Source organism: Triplophysa dalaica, chromosome 13, assembly GCF_015846415.1.
Source record: "Triplophysa dalaica isolate WHDGS20190420 chromosome 13, ASM1584641v1, whole genome shotgun sequence".
In the NCBI taxonomy this organism is placed as follows: Eukaryota; Metazoa; Chordata; class Actinopteri; order Cypriniformes; family Nemacheilidae; genus Triplophysa; species Triplophysa dalaica.
This window is the reverse complement of record NC_079554.1, coordinates 1,660,084-1,680,430: the sequence shown is the minus strand read 5'-3', so window position 1 is coordinate 1,680,430 and position 20,347 is coordinate 1,660,084. Positions and strand designations below refer to the sequence as shown.

At 37.2% G+C, this 20,347-nt stretch overlaps 1 protein-coding gene across 2 annotated transcripts in view; it reads right to left on the bottom strand.

Moving 5' to 3' along the window:
* Nucleotides 1-20,347, bottom strand: part of map3k5 (mitogen-activated protein kinase kinase kinase 5) — a 28,927-nt gene that overhangs the window by 3,278 nt on the left and 5,302 nt on the right. The window contains exons 2-27 of one of the 2 annotated variants that reach the window (XM_056763923.1): nucleotides 18,180-18,319; nucleotides 15,921-15,944; nucleotides 14,872-15,065; nucleotides 13,081-13,249; nucleotides 9,330-9,436; nucleotides 8,985-9,155; nucleotides 8,621-8,733; nucleotides 7,583-7,742; nucleotides 7,293-7,446; nucleotides 6,455-6,562; nucleotides 6,306-6,358; nucleotides 5,997-6,092; nucleotides 5,623-5,704; nucleotides 4,586-4,719; nucleotides 4,373-4,500; nucleotides 4,076-4,212; nucleotides 3,416-3,521; nucleotides 2,984-3,141; nucleotides 2,659-2,839; nucleotides 1,844-1,861; nucleotides 1,560-1,737; nucleotides 1,310-1,478; nucleotides 1,035-1,220; nucleotides 834-939; nucleotides 412-655; nucleotides 69-181 (exon numbers count right to left, since the gene is read on the bottom strand). In XM_056763923.1, coding sequence (XP_056619901.1) covers nucleotides 69-181; nucleotides 412-655; nucleotides 834-939; nucleotides 1,035-1,220; nucleotides 1,310-1,478; nucleotides 1,560-1,737; nucleotides 1,844-1,861; nucleotides 2,659-2,839; nucleotides 2,984-3,141; nucleotides 3,416-3,521; nucleotides 4,076-4,212; nucleotides 4,373-4,500; nucleotides 4,586-4,719; nucleotides 5,623-5,704; nucleotides 5,997-6,092; nucleotides 6,306-6,358; nucleotides 6,455-6,562; nucleotides 7,293-7,446; nucleotides 7,583-7,742; nucleotides 8,621-8,733; nucleotides 8,985-9,155; nucleotides 9,330-9,436; nucleotides 13,081-13,249; nucleotides 14,872-15,065; nucleotides 15,921-15,944; nucleotides 18,180-18,319 — 3,429 coding nt within the window. The remainder of the gene's footprint in view (nucleotides 1-68; nucleotides 182-411; nucleotides 656-833; nucleotides 940-1,034; nucleotides 1,221-1,309; nucleotides 1,479-1,559; nucleotides 1,738-1,843; nucleotides 1,862-2,658; nucleotides 2,840-2,983; nucleotides 3,142-3,415; nucleotides 3,522-4,075; nucleotides 4,213-4,372; nucleotides 4,501-4,585; nucleotides 4,720-5,622; nucleotides 5,705-5,996; nucleotides 6,093-6,305; nucleotides 6,359-6,454; nucleotides 6,563-7,292; nucleotides 7,447-7,582; nucleotides 7,743-8,620; nucleotides 8,734-8,984; nucleotides 9,156-9,329; nucleotides 9,437-13,080; nucleotides 13,250-14,871; nucleotides 15,066-15,920; nucleotides 15,945-18,179; nucleotides 18,320-20,347) is intronic. The other variant, XM_056763924.1, reaches the window with a different exon arrangement.

Sequence of the window (20,347 nt, the reverse complement as noted above, 5' to 3'; positions counted from 1 at the left end):
AATACTGTGTTGGATATGATTTTTTATTGAATAGTGTGTATGGGAATGAATGTGGATATCAGACTCACCGGTAAGTGTGGACCGTCCCTTTAAGAGTTTGATCTCCTGTTCTCTCTCCTCCAGGACTTGATGTAAGATGGCCTGATACTCTCTCTCCTTCTCTATCAGTTCCTCCAACAACCTACAGCACACAAACACATGCATACACGAGTCTGTGGGTATAATGGTTTGTCTTCTTGCGATACACATGACAAGAGTAAAACTTTTGCATAGTCCAAGAAAAGCTTGTAATTCAAGAAAGAATGCTTTCATCTTCATGTACTTGTGTTGTTACTTTTATGACTGACTGACTTCAGTTAAACACAAAATTCTGAGTGTTCGATCAAGTAATGAAAGTGAACAGACGCTCACCTCTTGGTTTCTAGCTTCATGCGGCCGAGTTCCATGCTGATGGACCTCTGAGCACTCTGAGACTCATGGGAAACGGTTGAACTGAGCGTGCTCACACCAGACGTGGCCACCGTGTCGTCATGATGGGCAATAGGTGGCGCTATGTCTTTGAGATCGGCTCTTCTCTGAGGGCTGGTGTCATCATCGATGTCCTCCTGATCGGCTGTGTCACTCTCAGACGCTAGCGCGAAGTGTGGCCGCAATTCTGAGAATAAACAGACAGACAACAAATATTGAAACACAACACTGGGTTCATATATACACGCTTATCTAGTGTTTTCCAACACTGTTCATGGACGCACACCAGGGCTAAACATTTTTGGATGGACAAGGACGATAAAGGATGTCATATTTCCTTTATTGTGTGCACGTAGTTTGTTTACCAGGTACTAATATGACAATAGCGGTCTGCACAGCTTTCCTGACGATGTTATCCAGAGCAAACATCCAGTGCGGCTTTATGTTGTGATTCCTCAGGACTTTATTAACCTGGAGACATAACACACAACGTTTTGGACTTCAGGAAGTGACGGTCAAATGAACTTTAAGGGCAATTGTAAAGCAAACGTTGGCCAGACACTCACGGCATCCTGGAATCCAAACAGCGCCACCTGCAGTTGGCTGATTGCCGTACTATCAAAATCCAGCTCCAGTTTGAGTTGAGAGAGGGCGCCGGCGATTATTTTTCTGTCCGCCATCCTCACGAAATCCCCCAGACTTGTCACCAGTGTGGAGATGTGCTGATGCTTCAATTTGGTCTCCTCAGAGCCCTGCGGACAACCACATCACTTTAAAGTCATGTGACAGATTCTAGGACGCCATAAATTCAACCGAACAATGATAATGTCGCTGATCTGACCTGTGTCAGCGCCTCCTGCAGGTGAAGCACGATCTTCTCCCTGTCCTCCGTCAGGATGCGGTGTAAAGTCGCCCTCCTCTCGCTGTCTTTCCTCAGCATGAAGAAACCTGAGTCTTTCTCCTCCGGCGAGGGCGGAGCGCTGTGGTCCTCAAAGTTCTCCACAGGAATACTGAAAGAGAGCATGAGTATGCAGATGAATCATCATTTAACACACTACACACGGAGAGAACAGTGATGTCACAGTGCTGACCTGAGGAAGAGCGAGCGATGACCTTTGACCTCTCGCTCACTATAGCATTTAATGCTGGGTTTGAAGTTAAAGGGGTTGGAGCAGAGCTCATTGTCAGGTGACACGGAACCGTACTCGCTGCTGCTGCTGGTGTCCTCAACTACCACAGGAACAGGAAGTGATATACTGCGCAGATACTCTGACACACACACATAATCGTCATTTCACACTGAATTATTGTGTTTCAGAATAGTGTACATTCTCGGTTTGGCACGTAAGACAATTAGACAATGAAAAAGACTTACCAGGTCCTGGTGTCAGTGCTGTTAAAAAAGAAAAGACACTATTATTAAAAGTAAGAAGTAAAAATTGGGGTTAAATATTCCTGTTATTTCAAGTTCAGGAGGTCCTTTATGTTTGATTTAATGTGCATTGGGAAAGTGATTTGTTACATTCACATTTATTAAATAATGTTTATGTATTTAATTATAACTAAAAAGGAAAGAAAAACAAGTAATGATGAAATTATTAATAAATAAAGATTAAAATAATAATAATGAATACAGTAGTGACTAAATGGGATGTCTGGGGTGCCATATTCTTGCATATTCTAATCATTTCATTTGCTTTTAGTAGCACATCTGGTTCAATAAACAATTTCAAAACATTAAATCATCTCTAAATTTGATTAAGGTATTTATTGGAAAGAAAACACTTGGTAAAAGGCAAACTACAGCGTATCATGGAATATTGGTTTTTTTCTTGTGTATAAAAAAAACTGGCAGTAAACAAGGTACATATTAAGTAGAGTTTGATCGGTTATTAACAGCTTGTTAATTATCTCGTTTTTGACGACATCAGTTATTCTCCTCGATCTTGACTCAATAAATTTTTCTCATGTGTTGTGTGTCATTTCTTGCCAAACCTCTTTAAATTGTTCCTAAAGCCGAGCTAGAGTTTACACCACAAACACAACTACACAACATCCATACAATATCCTCTGACTGTTAGACTGTAAGTTTCCAAAGTTGGACATCACTTTACCCACTAATGTATGTAGTTTTTTTTAACAATCAAAGCATTCAAGGTAACAGGGTTGAATAAGCTGTTCGTATCAGACCTGTGAAATTGTTAGTCTTGGACCGTTTCTTGCGTGAGGTGACAGTCAGAAACTCGTGAGTGAGCAGATGAGTGGATGTGGCTCGGCCGTCTGGATCCGGTTCAAAACAGCGCAGGATAAATGCTTTGGCTTCAGTGGACATGGATTCTGGAATCTCTGGATGGATCTTAAACATTCCAACCTGGACATACACACGACATAAAAACTCATCATACAACTCAACACTAATACAGACTACAAAGAAATCATTTTTCATTTTACTCAACAAACAACATTTTTCATATTTTTTAGACATTATGATTCTATCAAAGTGAGTGTTTGTGACCTTGAACATGGCTGCCTGTGGTTCTCCCAGTTCATAGAAGGGTGGCTTCCCCGTGGCCATTTCAATGATAGTACAGCCCAGAGACCAGATATCTGCTGGCTTTCCGTACCCGCGCGGCCCTTTATCTATGATTTCAGGAGCCATGTACTGTAACGTACCTGAAATTTGCACACACGGCATAAAACATTACTCACAGCAACTATGACCCTGTTAACAACAATTATAGGAAGTTAAATCCTGATGCTTTACAAATACCACACATTTGAATTTTCTCTGTCAGTATGGTGTAAAAATAATATCGAAACCTTCCAGAAATGTATGCAGGAGATCCACATGCACATCGATCAAATGAATTTAAATTCAATGTACACTGTGGTAAATTCCAGTCTTACTAGCAGATTAATGTTAGGATTAATGTGTTTGTTAATGTACCGGTGAAGGTTTCAGTGCATGGATTTATTCCAGCCAGACGTTTTGATGTTCCAAAGTCTGAGATCTTCAAAACACCACTGTAAGTGTTTATCAAGACATTATCACCCTGTAATGTGAGGAAAGAAAAAAAACTCACTTCTGAACACTGTGCTACACGCAAGGACAGGTACAGTACATTAACAAGTGGTAGAAATGCTGAATTTAAACAATTCTGTAGTCAGATCATTTACTGCACTTTAATGTTTATATGTCATATTGATTATATAAATGTGGTGTATTCATATACAAACTCTTCAGTTGATCCTCACTTTTTTCTGTTTTTCATTTACATTCTTCTATTTTTTCTATAAATTTTGCTCATGTGACTCTACATTGCAATTCCTGCATTTTAGGAGCTTGGCCCCTGTATTGCTGCTTGCAGCTATATTTGAAATTGTATTAAACTGACAAAAAAGTCCAGATGCATTTTGTGTAAATACACCACATAGAAAATGGTTAAACAAGATGTTTAAAGTCAAACATTTAAGGCAGCTTTTGAACTGAAGTTTTTAAGTTGAGTGTGAGCTCCATGACAGAATAACATATGCACTGGCCATCATCTGAAACAAGATATTCTCTTTCAATAAGATCATACAGATGATGTCACGAACAGCTCATTACCTTGATGTCTCTGTGAACTATCTGGTTATCGTGCAGATACTTGAGACCCTCCAGAATCTGTTTGGTGTAAAAGCCGATGGTGGACTCGTTGTTTTTAAGAGGACCCCACTTTGACCTGAGCAGCGCTGACAGACTGCCTGCCGTTCACACACAAACACAACGCACATTTTTGATTATAGATGCATTAGATTATGATCTTGAAGTGCAAAACCAGATGTGAGAAAATCTGTGATTTAAAATTGAAACCCAATAAATCAGAAAGAACTTTGAAAACTGTGATAACAAATGGCGTCTGACCTCCCGGAACCTGCTCCATGAAGATCTTAATGAAGCCATTCTCACTGATGGAGCCCAGATACTGAACGATGTTCTTATGCTTCAGGTGTTTGTGAAGGGCGATCTCTTCATGCAGAGGTTGTGAATATCTGACAACACACGGATCACACGGGTTTAAATGTATGTTCATGTGTTTTAATGCTCATGAATGCTTCAGAAGAAGGCGTCGCTCACCTGCTGTCCCGTTCAGGAATCTCTTTGATGGCTAAACGCACCTGGTTACTAAGATCACGACCCGCGTAAACCACGCCAAACGTGCCTTTACCCAGAACCAGCCTGTCTCCATGTTCATCATATTCATAATCATACTGGAGACACACATGAACACACAAATCATCTACTTGCTGCTTAAAAATATCAATAACAAATCTAAAACAAATCCACGTGTATGAAGTGTATGTTGACAAATTTTGATCTTTGCATTCAAAATGTGTGTATTTGTCTTTTGGAAAAATGTTATATAACTATTGATGACTCATCCTGCACAACACAGATTTTGTCCAATAATATGATCTCCAGAATGACAACATCTCTCTCCCTGATACCACCTGTTTTCATGTCACATGATGTTAAGCATTAGCATACAGGAATGTTCATTAGGGGGATCATTACCGTAACCAATTAAAATGGCATGCTTTGCTAAAAAAAGCGAAGCTATTCGATTTTTTCTTGCTCATACATAATAAAACAATAATAAAATATATTTGAATAGAAAATAATACATGTTATATTTTTTAAATGCAAAAAACTACAAGTGTCTGTAATGAGAATGGAAAAAGTTGTGTACACAGCGTGACAAGAGAATATTAAGATGTTAACCAGTAAAATATAAAGTAATCTGTTAACCTAGTGTTTTTTCACATGAAATCAAACTTAATGTAAATATCTGTGTGTGTGTGTGTGTGTGTGTGTGTGTGTACGGTCTTTGACAAATATTACGGAGGATGGGAATGTCAGTCAGGGGCACTTTTTCCACTATTTCATAATTTTTATTATACATGAATATTACATGAAAGTACTTAAATAATTCCTTCCTGTATTAAATGTATGCCTTGTGCAGGATAGAGAACACAATCATGTTTATTATGATCACTTTTGTGTCAACAAATTATATGTTTAATAATTCATTTTTTACTGCCATGATGTTTCAGTGGTTTAACCATTCTAGATATTTTGACTAATTCACAAAAAAACTATCTTGAATTAAGTACCTCTAAAGCCTCAGATTCACACTCGGTCTCGTCTGAGCCTTTCCAGGCCTCCTCAGTGAGTGTATTTACAAGATCACAGAACCTGCACAACACACACGCACATCACCTTCATAAAGACAATCTGCATTAAAATATGACAACAAACAATGTATTTCAATAAGACTGCACTGAATGTGACACATTTTTTATGGTTTAAAGTGTCAATGAGTTCACAGTGGGCGGAGCTTCCATGTGATGCCACTCAACAGGAATACAGACATGATTGTGACAGACTCACTAACACTGAAACAGACATTAAGACTATAAATATAGCAGCGTCGGTCCTTACTTTGCCCATGTAAAGAGTTAAGAAACACATAAACAGGCACACACACCTCTTGCAGTGCATCTCTGTGCAGAAATAGATCTGGAAATCTTCAGAGTTATTCACCACATACAGAAAACTGCTGCGCTCATCGAACTTGGAGATGCTGTGCGTGTCAAAGTCACAAAGAGAGATTCTGACTGGTGAATAAAGAACTCCAGACAGGTTTTCCTACAATACTCACATTAGTTCACTTTCTTTTGACCATAATAACTATTCACATATCATTATGTTAGGAGGCGACTTCTTGAATTTGCTTTTAAAATGACGATATTCAATAAACCGCAGTCTCTTTAATACTTCTAATATATTTATTTACCTCACACCTCGTACTGATGCTGCACTGAAGTTCCACTCATGAATCCCTTGATTCTGACAGAGAGTGCGACATTATATAAAAATAAGTCATGCTTCAATTGAATAAGTTGTGTCTTGAGAATGAGAATGTATGTGTTTGAGTGACTATACTTTATCATCAGGAGTGACATGCCAGATAGAGAGAGTGTTCTCCTCCGCATCTTTGTTTATAGAGAGGTAAGACGGCTGGTACACTTTAGTGGGCTCCAGTATTAATACCTGCACACGTCAAACATATCAAACATACAATACCACCATAAATAAAATACATTTACATATTCTATAAAACATCGAGAGTTAATATAGACAGTATACACAAATGCGTAGTTAACAAAATAATTGCACATGTTTCATATGTGTGACACAACAAAAAATAACAATGAAGATAAATCTCTCTTATGCTATTTTAGATTATAAATATAATATCATATCATATCATATCATATCATATCATATAATATCATAATATAATATAATATAATATAATATAATATAATATAATATAATATAATATAATATAATATAATATAATATAATATAATATAATACAATTGAATATAAAAAAAGTTTTTTCTGATTCTCTGCACTCCTCCACTGGCCTCCCTGCATTGTATTTGCTAGAAAATAAATCAATAAATTTAATTTGGACAAATAAAAAGATCCTAAATTTAAAGATTCAAAAATAATCTGCGTGCACATGAGACTGTTCCAGTCATGAACATGAGACATCTGGAAATCATCTTGTGATACCGCCCTCGGCCTTGCGACCCCCCGGAGGGACCCATAGTTTGGGAACCCCTAGGTAACTTTTTATCTTTGGGTGAACTATCCCTTTAACGCAACATAACTCCATCAAGGTGACCTCCGGGTGAGTCTGGTGTGTCTTTGGATCTGTTTTAAGTCTTGACCGTACTGTACGTGTTTGAGTGCGTGTGAACAGTGTTCGTACTGGAAAACGGACAGATGTCACATCCTTTTTAGTGGCTTCCACCATGAAGTCCATCCAAAAGTCCACCAGCTCTTGTTTAGGGGTCTGTGGATCTGTGTTTGGTTTAGTGAAGTGTTTATAAATGAGGATGGTCTCCACCAGTGAGCGCAGATACCTGAAACACACACAACAATGACGACGACGAAGACAGCAAAACACTCTTCTTAAGACAAGTGACTGGTGATGTTTATCATATTGATTGTAACTTAGCAGTTTTGATTCATTAGTGGGTATAAAATGTGAGTAGATACCAGGTGGGAGCTCTAATTTTGAAGAGTTTCTCAGAAGCTTGAATGACTCGTGTGTTGTCGCAGGCGAGGATACTGGCTCCCAGAAAGAAACCCACATCCCAATAACTCTGAAGTTTATCCAAACTGCCTTTCTTGCCCAGGAGACTGCTCAACTTCACACCTACGAAACACACACGCAGTACATTTAAAGAGTATGTTTATATTTAACACAGAACATTTAATAACATTTATTTTCATCACGCGTCATCAGGGGCGGACTGGAAGCAAATTCAGCCCTGGACTTTTCGGCCCACATCGGCCCTCCACCAAATCTGTCGACGGGGGGGGGGGAGGTTGGGTTGTTGTATGTAATGTGTGCATTGCGTTACACAATTAGGTGTCCGACTCGTTAAATGACTTAGCGTTGCGCGCATTGCGTTTATAATCGCGTCAGACAGGTCGTCTGTGGGACGGCCGTTCTGGACTTTGACCGAATGTCCTACTGGTCAGTCCGCCCCTGCACATCATTCTGTATTCGAGTAATAATATTGACTTTTGATCTCAGTTTGAGACTGTGGACGGGCTGACAATGACAAATTTCGAAATAAAAAAAAGTTAATTCGCAAAAAACTATTTAAGATTCCCAAACAGCAGTCGTCCACAAAAGCACCGCATTTATTGTGTAATAATTATAAATGAAAATTATTATACTCAGAGGCTTCTTTTACTTTTCTTCTTGATATTTAATGGCGGTTTGTTGGGAAGTCACGGTTGACATGGAATTTGAGCTTTTTCGCAGATGTTTTATGCAATGTTACAATTTTGCGTGTCAGCTAATCCCATTTTTGGATGGACACCCGGCTGTTGTTGACATCTCTTCTGAAACTCTAATGACATTTGTGATTGTTATTTTCTCAGGAGAAATATGTTAGCTCTCTATTTATTGTCTCAGAGATGTGATGCTAATCCTCTCAATGTCACCAAACCATAAGTAGTTCAACATAAATGTTTTGGATGAGGTGGAAGCCATCGTCCTTCACGTCTGTCAATCAAACGCACCTACTTTCCGCAGCTCAAAGGACGAGTCGAACTGATTCCCTGCAGCCAGCAACAGCACTGCGTAGTTTATACCAGAATGCAACGTGGGTTCCGATTCGAAACCTTTTTTAAACCTGTAGGCAGACAGAGAGAGAGAGAGAGAGAGAGAGTTATACCCCTGAACATCAATGCTCTGTTACTATGGCAACATGATGGGTGAATCTCACAAAATCTGTCAAGAACCCGTCCAGGTCATAATTCACTCCGAGAGCAGAAGAGAGAAAAAATATGCTTAGCATGAATAATTAAGACCGACTATGCTTAGATTTCTGTCTTTAGCTTCGGGGTGAAATGTGACGTGGATGTGTGCTTCTGAAATCCTCACCAGCGCATTCCCTGATCTCTGCTCTCCGTGTCCGCGAAGTGAGAGTCCAGGAACATGTCCTTATAGATTCTGCCCACCAGGCAGTAAATGTCGGACGCCACCTGCTCATCTGAGTTGACCAGAGGCAACATGATGTCCAGAGCTTTCTGTCTGTCGCCTGGCAGGTTCCTCCTGTAGATAGAACCAAAGACAAACACTGAGAAAGATGCATCAAGACATCTTATCGCATCAGGAGCCCTTGAACAGGATCATCTGGCATTTGGAGCATCCGAGCTGTTCTTCAGGGTCTCTACAGATTATTTTGTAAGAGAAAGTGTTGTAAATGTGTGTGGAAGCAGCTCTCACCTGTTGAGGGCAAAGGCGTAATGAAACTTTATATGAGGATGGGCCATGGGGTCAAAGGTTGGCAGCTTGTCCAGTGTTTCAACTAACTTCACGATGGATTCATAATCCTACAGACATGGGAAAAAACACAAAACGTCAAAACAAACACTGTTTAAATACAGCTCCTACACAAAGAAGGATTCTGGGACTGGAATGGAGATCTTCACCCTGTTCATACCTGCTATTAAGATGATCCCATCAACCAAAACCATCGTTATACCAGTTGTAAACAAATTCAAACTAGTTTTTTCTAATCTTCGACATGTGTAACCTTATTAAAAGCACAGTTACCTTAAAATGATCATTCTGTCATAATTTATTCACTCTTGTGTCATTGCAAACATGTCGGACGTTGTTTCTGTTGCAGAACACAAAAGAAGAGATAGTTTGAAGAACGTTGATAAACAAAAAACACTTAAGCACATTGACTTTCATTGTACAAACTAAAAACACATTTCTCAAAATATCTTCTTTTTTCTTCTACAGAGGAAAGACTCACACAAAGGTTAAGAATGACATGAAGGGGAATTTAGGATGACTGTCTTTTTTGGATATTACTAAATGAAGTGATGACATCCAGCCGAACACTTCAGAGACCGTTTTTCTGATATTAAAATGTACATTTATAGATGCGTTTAGGTAAAGTGGTCATTTTTGTCATTATGTGAAATGCTAAAAATATATCTCCTTAAGTTCAAATCAAAATCGTCTTTCTATTTGCATTTATTTGCAGAAAATGGAAACGGGAGAAACAGGTGAAAACAACAGAAAAGATGCTCTGTATATTTTCAGACCTCAAATACGGCAAAGAGAACAAGTTCAGATTCACTGTTAAACAACCCAACAGTCATATCTCTACATGTATTTAGGAAAAGTTCAACATAATTTTTTTACGTGATAATTTGTGTCTTATCATGCTGTCAGTCTTTCACATTTCTGTTGGATGACATTCTGTCACTCCTGAGGTTTTGAAATTCGTCAAACACTGGACTGAAATGACAACAAAATCTAGAAAATTTGATAAAATTAACATTTTGAATTATTTTTTGATTTTTGTATGTCAGGCTCATATTTACACATTGAATATGCTATTTAAACTATTTTTATTTCTATTTCATAGACACGTTTCTATTTTGTTTTAATCATTTGGCGAATCAGCAAAACATTACTGGTATATCTAACATATCTGCATATGTAAATGACGTCTAAAGCAAACTCAATAGCACTTTTCCATCTTTACACTGTGGTGGAGGAACAGAAGCTACACTTCACAAAACAAACATCAAAAATAAAAATCTAGCAAAATTAAACAACATAAAAAAGATCACAAACAGTTACATCACCAAGAGCGTGAAGCATTTTTGTGGTGTATAAAACGGCATGTAAGGAAAACAAAACCTCAGATATATTCTACCTATGTACAAAGATGATTGTTGGTTAAAAACAGCAGCTTTTTCAAATGATCTTGGTTTCTCTAGGCTAGTCGATACGCAACAACTTTGTATTTAAAAATTGCCAGCCTCAGACAACAGCTCAATCGTCTGTAAAGATGAGACAGCTAACGCACAAAACCAAAACATTTCCAACACAAGCAAACTCCAGATGTGTGCCTCACATTCACATCTTCAGAGGAATTTTAGTCTTTCCAGGGAAACATGTTGAATCAAACTGAAAATGCCACCACTGCTATTATTAGGCATCTATCATACCGTTGTGTTTTATGAACCTGATTATTTAGAGATAATCACTCCACTTGAGTTTCAGGTTTATATTCCTGTCTATTGGATTGAATCCGCCTACGGCCCCTAGGGACAGCTGTTTGATATACATGTACAGTACGCTAGTCAGTAAGTAAACCATTAGCATAAAAAATAAACACACACACAGAGAACAGAAAATCCCTCTACAGGCTTTAGCAAAACAATTGAAACACAGGTATAGTAATATAGATCAAATGGATTACATCATAAAACTATTATTTTCCAGCCAATAGAAATCCTTCAGGGTTCAAGAGGACTCAATTCAATATACAGAAGATACAGAAGACATTGACACAATTCTAACATTTTTGGCTTTAGACACCACCACAATGGATTTCAAATGAAACAAACAAGATGTGCTTTAACTGCAGACTGTCAGCTTTAGTTTGAGGAATAACAACAGTTTGCATATGTGCCTCCCACTTGTTAAGGGACCAAATGTAATGGGGCAGAATAATAATCATAAATCAAACTTTCACTTTTTAATACTTCAATTACAGTCTGAAGTCTGGAACGCGTAGACATCACCAGACGCTGGGTTTCATCCCTGGTGATGCTCTGCCAGGCCTCTACTGCAACAGTCTTCAGTTCCTGCTTGTTCTTGGGGCAATTTCCCTTCATTTTGTGTTCAGCAAGTGAAATTCATGCTTAATCGGATTCAGGTCAGGTGATTGACTTGGCCATTGCATAACAGTCCACTTCTTTCCCTTCAAAAACTCTTTGGTTGCTTTTGCCGTATGCTTTGGGTCATTGTCCATCTGCACTGTGAAGCGCCGTCAATGAGTTCTGAAGCATTTGGCTGAATATGAGCAGATAATATTGCCCAAACACTTCAGAATTCATCCTGCTGCTTTTGTCAGCAGTCACATCATCAATAAATACAAGAGAACCAGTTCCACTGGCAGCCATACATGCCCACGCCATGACACTACCACCACCATGCTTCACTGATGAGGTGGTATGCTTAGGATCATGAGCAGTTCCTTTCCTTCTCCATACTCTTCTCTTCCCATCACTCTGGTACAAGTTGATCTTGGTCTCATCTGTCTATAGGATGTTGTTCCAGAACTGTGAAGGCTTTTTTAGTTGTCGTTTGGCAAACTCTAATCTGGCCTTCCTGTTTTTGAGGCTCACCAATGGTTTACATCTTGTGGTGAACCCTCTGTATTCACTCTGGTGAGGTCTTCTCATGATTGTTGACTTTGACACACATACACCTTCCTCCTGGAGAGTGTTCTTGATCTGGCCAACTGTTGTGAAGGGTGTTTCCTTCACCAGGGAAAGAATTCTTCCGTCATCCACCACAGTTGTTTTCCGTTGTCTTCCGGGTCTTTTTGTTTTGCTGTGCTCACCAGTGCGTTCCTTCTTCTAAGAATGTTCCAAACAGTTGTTTTGGACACGCCTAATGTTTTTGCTCTCTCTCTGATGGGTTTGTTTTGTTTTTTCAGCCTAATGATGGTTTGCTTGAGTGATATTGACAGCTCTTTGGATCTCATCTTGACAGTTGACAGCAACAGATTCCAAATGCAAATACAACACTTGAAATGAACTCTGGACCTTTTATCTGCTCATTGTAATGGGGATAGTGAGGGAATAACACACACCTGGCCATAGAACAGCTGAGAAGCCAATTGTCCCATTACTTTTGGTCCCTTAACAAGTGGGAGGCACATATGCAAACTGTTGTAATTCCTACACCGTTCACCTGATTTGGATGTAAATACCCTCAAACTAAAGCTGACAGTCTGCAGTTAAAGCACATCTTATTCGTTTCATTTGAAATCCATTGTTGTGGTGTATAGAGACAAAAATGTTAGAATTGTGTCAATGTCCCAATATTTATGGACCTGACTGTACATCCAATTGTAAAATCCACTGATCTGTCAACTATATAAGTGAAGTGAATCTTTTAGAGATGTGATGAGCGGTTCTGAATGAGTTAAATGCAGCACCTGAATGTCTCTGTAGGACAGCAGGAGGTTGATGATGATATCGGCAGACAGACACTCCACGTTATCCAGACGCTGCTGGATTCTACCGAGTTCTGCCGCAAGCTCTGCTCCGGTGTAAAGCTCCCGCGCTTTACGAATCTCATTCAGAACCGTCTCACGGAAATAATGGCTGAACAAACACACAAACAACACTTTTATTTATCTCTGCAGGCTATCAACATGAAAATACTCAATAAAACCACTGAAAAAACATCTTTTTTTAATACGGTTGATTTTTTTTGTTTAAATACAGTATCGTCACTTTAGGGACATAAAAATGATGAGAACCAAATCACAGCATTGTGAAATTCAAGATGCAATGTTTTAATAAAGTTAAAATGAAGAGAATGAAGATGTAGAGACGCAAGAGAAAAGCCTCAATATAATGAGAACGACGCAAAAGTTATATATTCAAAATAATTTTGAAACCAATACATGATGTCGTAACCAAGCAGATATCAAACTATAAAAATCAAATATATCATACACATAGCAAGCTTAGAATATAAATGCAAAGCATTAAATGACACATAAAAGAATGTTCTTCAGTTTTTTGGTTGTTATGAGTTGTTGTATCACAACTTTGCCTTTTACATTCATCACTTTTAATATGATGACTGAAATCTTGTATTGCTATGACTTTATTCTCAAAACATTAGGACTCACAATTCTATGAATTCATCCTTGTAATTGTGACTTCATTCTTTAAACATTGCAACTTTAATTTCACAATTCTATGACTCTTGATCTTGTAATTTTGATTTTATTCTTAAAACATTTTCACTTGAATCTTGTATTGCAAAATATTACGACTTTATTCTTGTGATTTTACTTTCTTTTGTAATATTTTGACTTGAATGTTATGACTTCATTCTTGTAATGTCGAGTTTATTCTTGAAATATTTTTTACTTTATTTCTGCAATTTAGATTTAATCCTCAAAATATTTTGACTTGAATCTTCGCTATGATTTTTTCCCTAAATTTGAACTTCACAATGTTTATGACATAATTGTTTTTACATTACTTCCAAAATAATATGTCTATACAGTGCCTTGCAAAAATATTCATCCCATGTCCTTTTCTTCATATTTTGTTATGTTGCAGCCGTATCTAGAGCACCGCTCTAACCATCGATGCCTCAGTGTGGACAAGAGGTCAGTTCAAGTAAGAGATCTGGTGGTTCCAGACCTTTTTCATTAAGGATTATTGGAGGCTAGATGCCTCTGTGAACCTTCAATACAGCAGATTGTTTTCAGAAGTCTTCAGTGAAGAAACATCAACAAGAAAAACTAATGCTTCTGAACTACATTTCAAGTGTCCCAGAAAAGGGTATGAATACTCATGCAATGTACTTATTTCAGTTTTACATTTTTTATAAATTTGCAAAGTTATCACAAATCTGTTTTCTTGTTTTGTCATTATTGTGCATGGAGTGTAGATTCAAGTAAAAAAACAAATATTTGAAGTAATTAAAGATAAGACAGCAACCTAACAAAATGATAATAAAATGAAGGGGGATGAATACTTTTGCAAGGCACTGTATTCTCACAATCTTATTTGTGTATTTATATATTTAACACTTATTCAAATGCACATGTGGTTTACAATTAGAAATGAATCAAGAGAGAGATGAGATAAGATAAGATAAGATAGAGAGATGAGATAAGATAGAGAGATGAGATAAGATATAGATGAGATAAGATAGAGAGATGAGATAAGATGAAGACATGATGGATGGAGGTGTTCCTCACCAGGTGCTGGTTTTACAGCCGCTCAGCAGTTGTGTGAGTCTGTCAAGCAGTGGCATACAGATGGGTCCCAGCAGAGCTTCAAAGCTGGGCTGCATGAGTTCACTGAGACCCTTCATCAGACTGCTCTCACAACAGTACACTTTATTCTGAGGGGTCACCATGTACGGGATGAACGTGTAGTTGGCGGCACACGACTGGAGAGAGATGAACGAAACTGACATTAGCTGCAGAAAACCATGAATGTTCACAGCGAGTGGATCTCAAGCGGTGGACTGTGACCCAACAAAATTCTAACAGGGTGTTGGACAGAATAAAGCTATGTAGAATGTAAACAATGAAGTCATGCATGAATGGGATTATTTATCAATAAGCTCAGAGACAGAGAGGAGAAAACACATCCCCTCTTTTGTTGTTGATATTAAAGGCTGCTCATCCAATGGCACATTATTTTATGAAGGTCCTTCTGTCACATGGTTGAAATAAATTAAATTAAACTCAGGTTCAAATAGACCATGATTGTGTTAGCATGAGTATTTTGTGTATAGAATTGTCGGCTATGTGAAACTGGAATTTAAACCATATGTGACACATGAAATCATAATTGTGCATGTTTGGACGCAAAACCTCCACTTCAGATCCGCTGGTGACATCCTTATGAATGCAGATCCAGAATTAAGTTTGTGTTTACATAATATATGTCTGTGTACTGTGCAATTTACTTTTGTGTTTATAAACACATACACATACATGTTTGTATTTAAGAAAAATATATAAAATGATATTTTATATTTTATAAATATCTAATATAAAATAATTTAAATTATATATAAACATAAACATGTGTAACAAATATTTGTGTATGTGTACGTTTATGTGCTTAGAACTACTAAATAAATATGCACAGACATATATAAACACACATTTTTATTCTGGATGCGATTGATCGTTGAACAGCCCTAAATACTGTAAGGTACAATAAAAGATGAAAAGAAAGCAAATTCACAGCAAATAAATATTAGGAAGAGAAAGAGTGTAATGTACACACGTACCATATTCTTCTGACATATGAGCTCCTGTAAAAGAGAAACAGAGACGCTTAACACTCATTTTACACATTACACCATGTGTCTGAGTTATCCTAAAAGTGTATTTCATTATGTTCTGAACAGCACAACATGCTTGATTAACCTTCCATGATTTACTTGATCTTGATCAAATCAAAGTAAATTAAATTGCCATAAAAATAAACATGAATTACATCATTTTACCCTTTACAGTTAACAACAGTTTTATGAAGCCAGCAGGTTGATTGTAATTAAAAAAACTCAAAATATTCAAATATTTTACATTTTATTCTCATTAATTTCACATCCTTTCTGGAATATTATAAATGTATTCTTGCAATTGTATTTGTTTAGCAAAATATTTAACACTGGTTTAAATTCAAGTAAACTCTTTAAAGGTTCTATACATTGGTCTATTTAGGAATCTCAACATGTCAAAATGTTTAACCATCTGTCTTTTTTAATATTTTATAATTAATTTTTCTTGTTTTATTAAAAGTCCAAAATAACCACACTTGTGTTTTTTTTACGACAGAACTTTATCCGCAACATAGTGACAATTGTGTGTGATTGTTTTGTGCCGCTAGCATCTCCAAACGGAACTGCAAAATTAAAAATCAAAAAGATTTGCTGAACAGTCCCTCCATCTGCCATTGGCACAGATAACCCTGCAAACACTTCAGATGTTTGTCCCATTATGTGCACAAACGCACTCTTATACAACATTTGCTCTTATTTTAGACCTAGTTTAGGATTAGGAAAGTAAAGTGAAAAATAAGTTCCATAAATCATGTTTCTAAAAGGAATAGTTCCTGGATGCTCATTGGTCAGTGGTCAATAACACAACGCTGTGACCTCAGTCAGGGAGAAATTTCTCATAGTACTGCAAGGTCTTGGAGCTGTTGAGGTGAAAGGTCATTCTCTCTGGAGAATGCAGGGACACAAATACCAATGGATGTCTGCTCATGACTGATCTCATAGTCTTGAGAAATATGCACTATAGGAAAATGAGGTTTATTCACTAGAACATAGAAGAATGCTTCGCAGAACTCAACCCATCATAAAGAACCTATAAAAATTGTGTGCTTTTTTTTATAAAACTAGCATGTGTTTTATCTGGTTGTTGAGTCTCTCAAGTTTGCTCCCGGCAGTGAATAAATGCAAAATAAACTTGAGTTTGGAGTCGACTCGTGTAAGAGAATAGACAGAGTTTAGGCCAATCTGAGATATCTGGGACATCCACTACTTTACATCAGATATGTCAAATTTTAAGGACATTACTGCCACACCTCTTTCCCAAAGTTATATTTGCATCACTACACCAGAAGCTGAGTGTTATTTCTGTTGCATAGCAACAATCTGATGCCTGACAATCTAACCGCCTGTATGAGCTTCTTTCTTCCGCGGAACACAAAAGGAGATATTTTGAAGAACGTTGATAACAGTGTAACAAATTGTTGTTTCACACACAAACTCTTAATAGTTATTGTACAATTTTATGGTGCTTATCATTGTGGTAGAATTTATTTTCATGTTGCTTCAATGTTTTAGTGTATATTTAGCTTAAGTAAGATATATCGTAACATTGCAGTAGACATTTTTTTTTAAATGATTTTCCAATTGTCACTGTCAGACATTTTTCTAGCGCAGGGAAGGTGGTATGAAGCGATGATGGGTGACTATGTCTGAAACTTGGTTCGTGAGGACAGTATTAGTCATAAAGACAGAAAAAGTTAAATGTACACTTCTGAAGTTTTGGACGACTCATTTTTAGTAAATATTATGTTAAAGCATTGCTTTGAGCTCAGTGTTTTGCCGTTACCTTTCATTTCTGCATACAAGTAATAATACAGAAATGTAAAAATGTGAGGAAATTTAAAAAAGAAACTGTCAAAATTTGAAGTGAAACACAACTTTCAAAAAAATGGTTACATTGTGTAATCAAACAACATTGAACCCCATTGACTTCCGTGTATGAACACAAAACCCTGGATACATTCGTCAAAATATCTTCTCTTGTCTTCCACTACAGAAAGAATCACATACAGATTTACAACTACATGAGGAGTAACAAATGATGACAGAATTTGTATTTTTGGATGGACTCATTTTGTGACGATTTTCTAGTTTTGATGACTTTACTGCTGTAGAACTAAAGATTGAGTTTGTGTTTGACCGACCGTGTGACCGGTCGAGTAAGAAAAGTAACAGAATGTAATGTTGTTAGGCAGGTGGCGTGGTGACCTGTAGAGAATGCAGTGAGTCGGAGTTGAGGTCGCAGTACAGGATGATGTTGTTCACCATGCTGAAACTCTCTCTCACACCCAAATGATAGAAGAGCGACGGCTGTCGAAACGCTTCCGTCATTTCAACCGCTGCAACATCTGTGAACACAGACAGACAGAGGAGACGATGAGCAACAGAGACCCGAAACACTTCTGATGATGGACAGGGAACAATTCAACTAGAATATAAATACATTTCATTAGGTTAATGTCATTTCTGTGAAATATGTTAAACCAATTAGACTAATTTCCATACAATACGGCACTAGAAAATGCCCATCTCACGGTTTACACTGTTTTCACAGAGATTGCATGTCTGGAACTGCCCTAAACTGCCTGAGGCATAGAAATATGCAAACAGACCCTTGTGCAAATACAGTACACATGGCAGAGATAACACATTTTCAGGAATACATATACCGCAACTATTGAACAGGCACAACAGAACAATCACAAATAAAACTTCCGTCAATAGATATATAACTAATGCTAGATATCATGTTTGTAGTTTGAGACTCAGACAAGACGCAGGTCTTTATGTGACAGCTTCAGTAAAGACAAATCCAGATCCAACACTATCAGAGAGTAATGGGGAGGAGAGAGAGAGTAAAACTGATGACTGAATGTTTGACATGTTGAGTGTTTCAATCATAACGCCTGTAAGAAGGTCAATGACACAAATGAGATGGCAAATGATGACTGTTCACCTGATTAACTAAACGTCTGTGAGATGAAGCAGTGTATGAGTTCTTATAATGCTTTATCCCATTTGGCTAATAAATATTTTTCTTAATCATGTTACAAAAAGCCGCACAAGTATAGTACAACAAGTATTAGTACAACAAAATTCAACAAATCATTGTTTTATAACAATGATTATACAAAAATAATAATATAAATTAATATTAACATAAATTAAATAAACTAGTTATAGTGTTAGACACTATCCAAACACAGACCGGCAGTTAACTGCAGTCTAGGCGTGCACGTCTGATAAAACGATCTATACATTACTTTGTGCACTTTATGTAAACTACCGCGCTACTTTTTAGTTATTAGTATGTTTGAAATAAAGTACTTTTCCTTAACTTGTTTTATTTACCCGAATCCACCTGAAAAAACTTAACATGTTAGTATATCTCTAGTCTAAGATTAAATATACCTAAACTTTTCTATCAGTTTAAGTATATATATAAGTGTTTTTTTAATTTTTCAAAGGTTTACTTTGATATTTGGAGTTTATAATAAACTTGAACAAAAAATGTTAGGAAGTGAATAGATGGCAGATGGCGTGTTGTGTGTGGTTTGAGTCTATCGGGCCTGTCCCGAGGGCTAAGCTCGAGATGTCTTTTAAATATCAGCAGGAAGTCGACTGTGTTTGCAGATGTCTGTTACAGATCATTTTTACAACTGTTGTTTCAGTTACGCACATCAGAGTAAAACCAAGCAAATCGTCTTATTTGTATAAATATCATTCTGGTGAGATTTGTGCCACTTATTGTCCAACAATCACAATACTTGCATCTGTAAGTGAGCCGCTCTAAAATGATTTAAATTATTCTTTGAAAAAAGTTTCCAGCTGTATAGTTGTCAGTTCATGAAAACTGACTTTCATATATTATTCACACATGTACATAAATGATGAAATATGCATTTTATGTACATACACACTGTAAAGCAATTATGTACATAAAAAACTAAACTTCAAATTACATGCACATCAATGACGAAGATATTTCTTAGTTAAAAAATTTGTGATTTTAGTTGCAGAATTGATCTTGTGACGGTGAAAGGAGCGCAAGATTAAATAAAGATGAACCGACCCAGCTAGCACACATACGTCTGTAAGACATATGCTTTAGAGCTGGAGATCTGGAAAACATCTGCTATGTAAAAAAATCTTAGAGAGGGCCATTTTACATCCATTCTAAATTATAAACATCATACAGATATCTTCTGTATGTCTATATGACATCTGACAGCAGAAGTCTCCGAAACGTATTGCAGACATCAAATAGACGTGTGCCAGATGGAGTGTGCTATAAGTGGAGAGAAATTCTACATATATAAGCTGATGAAGTGATTAGTTGTATAGTAAAGCTCACATCATTCCAACACGCACATGTA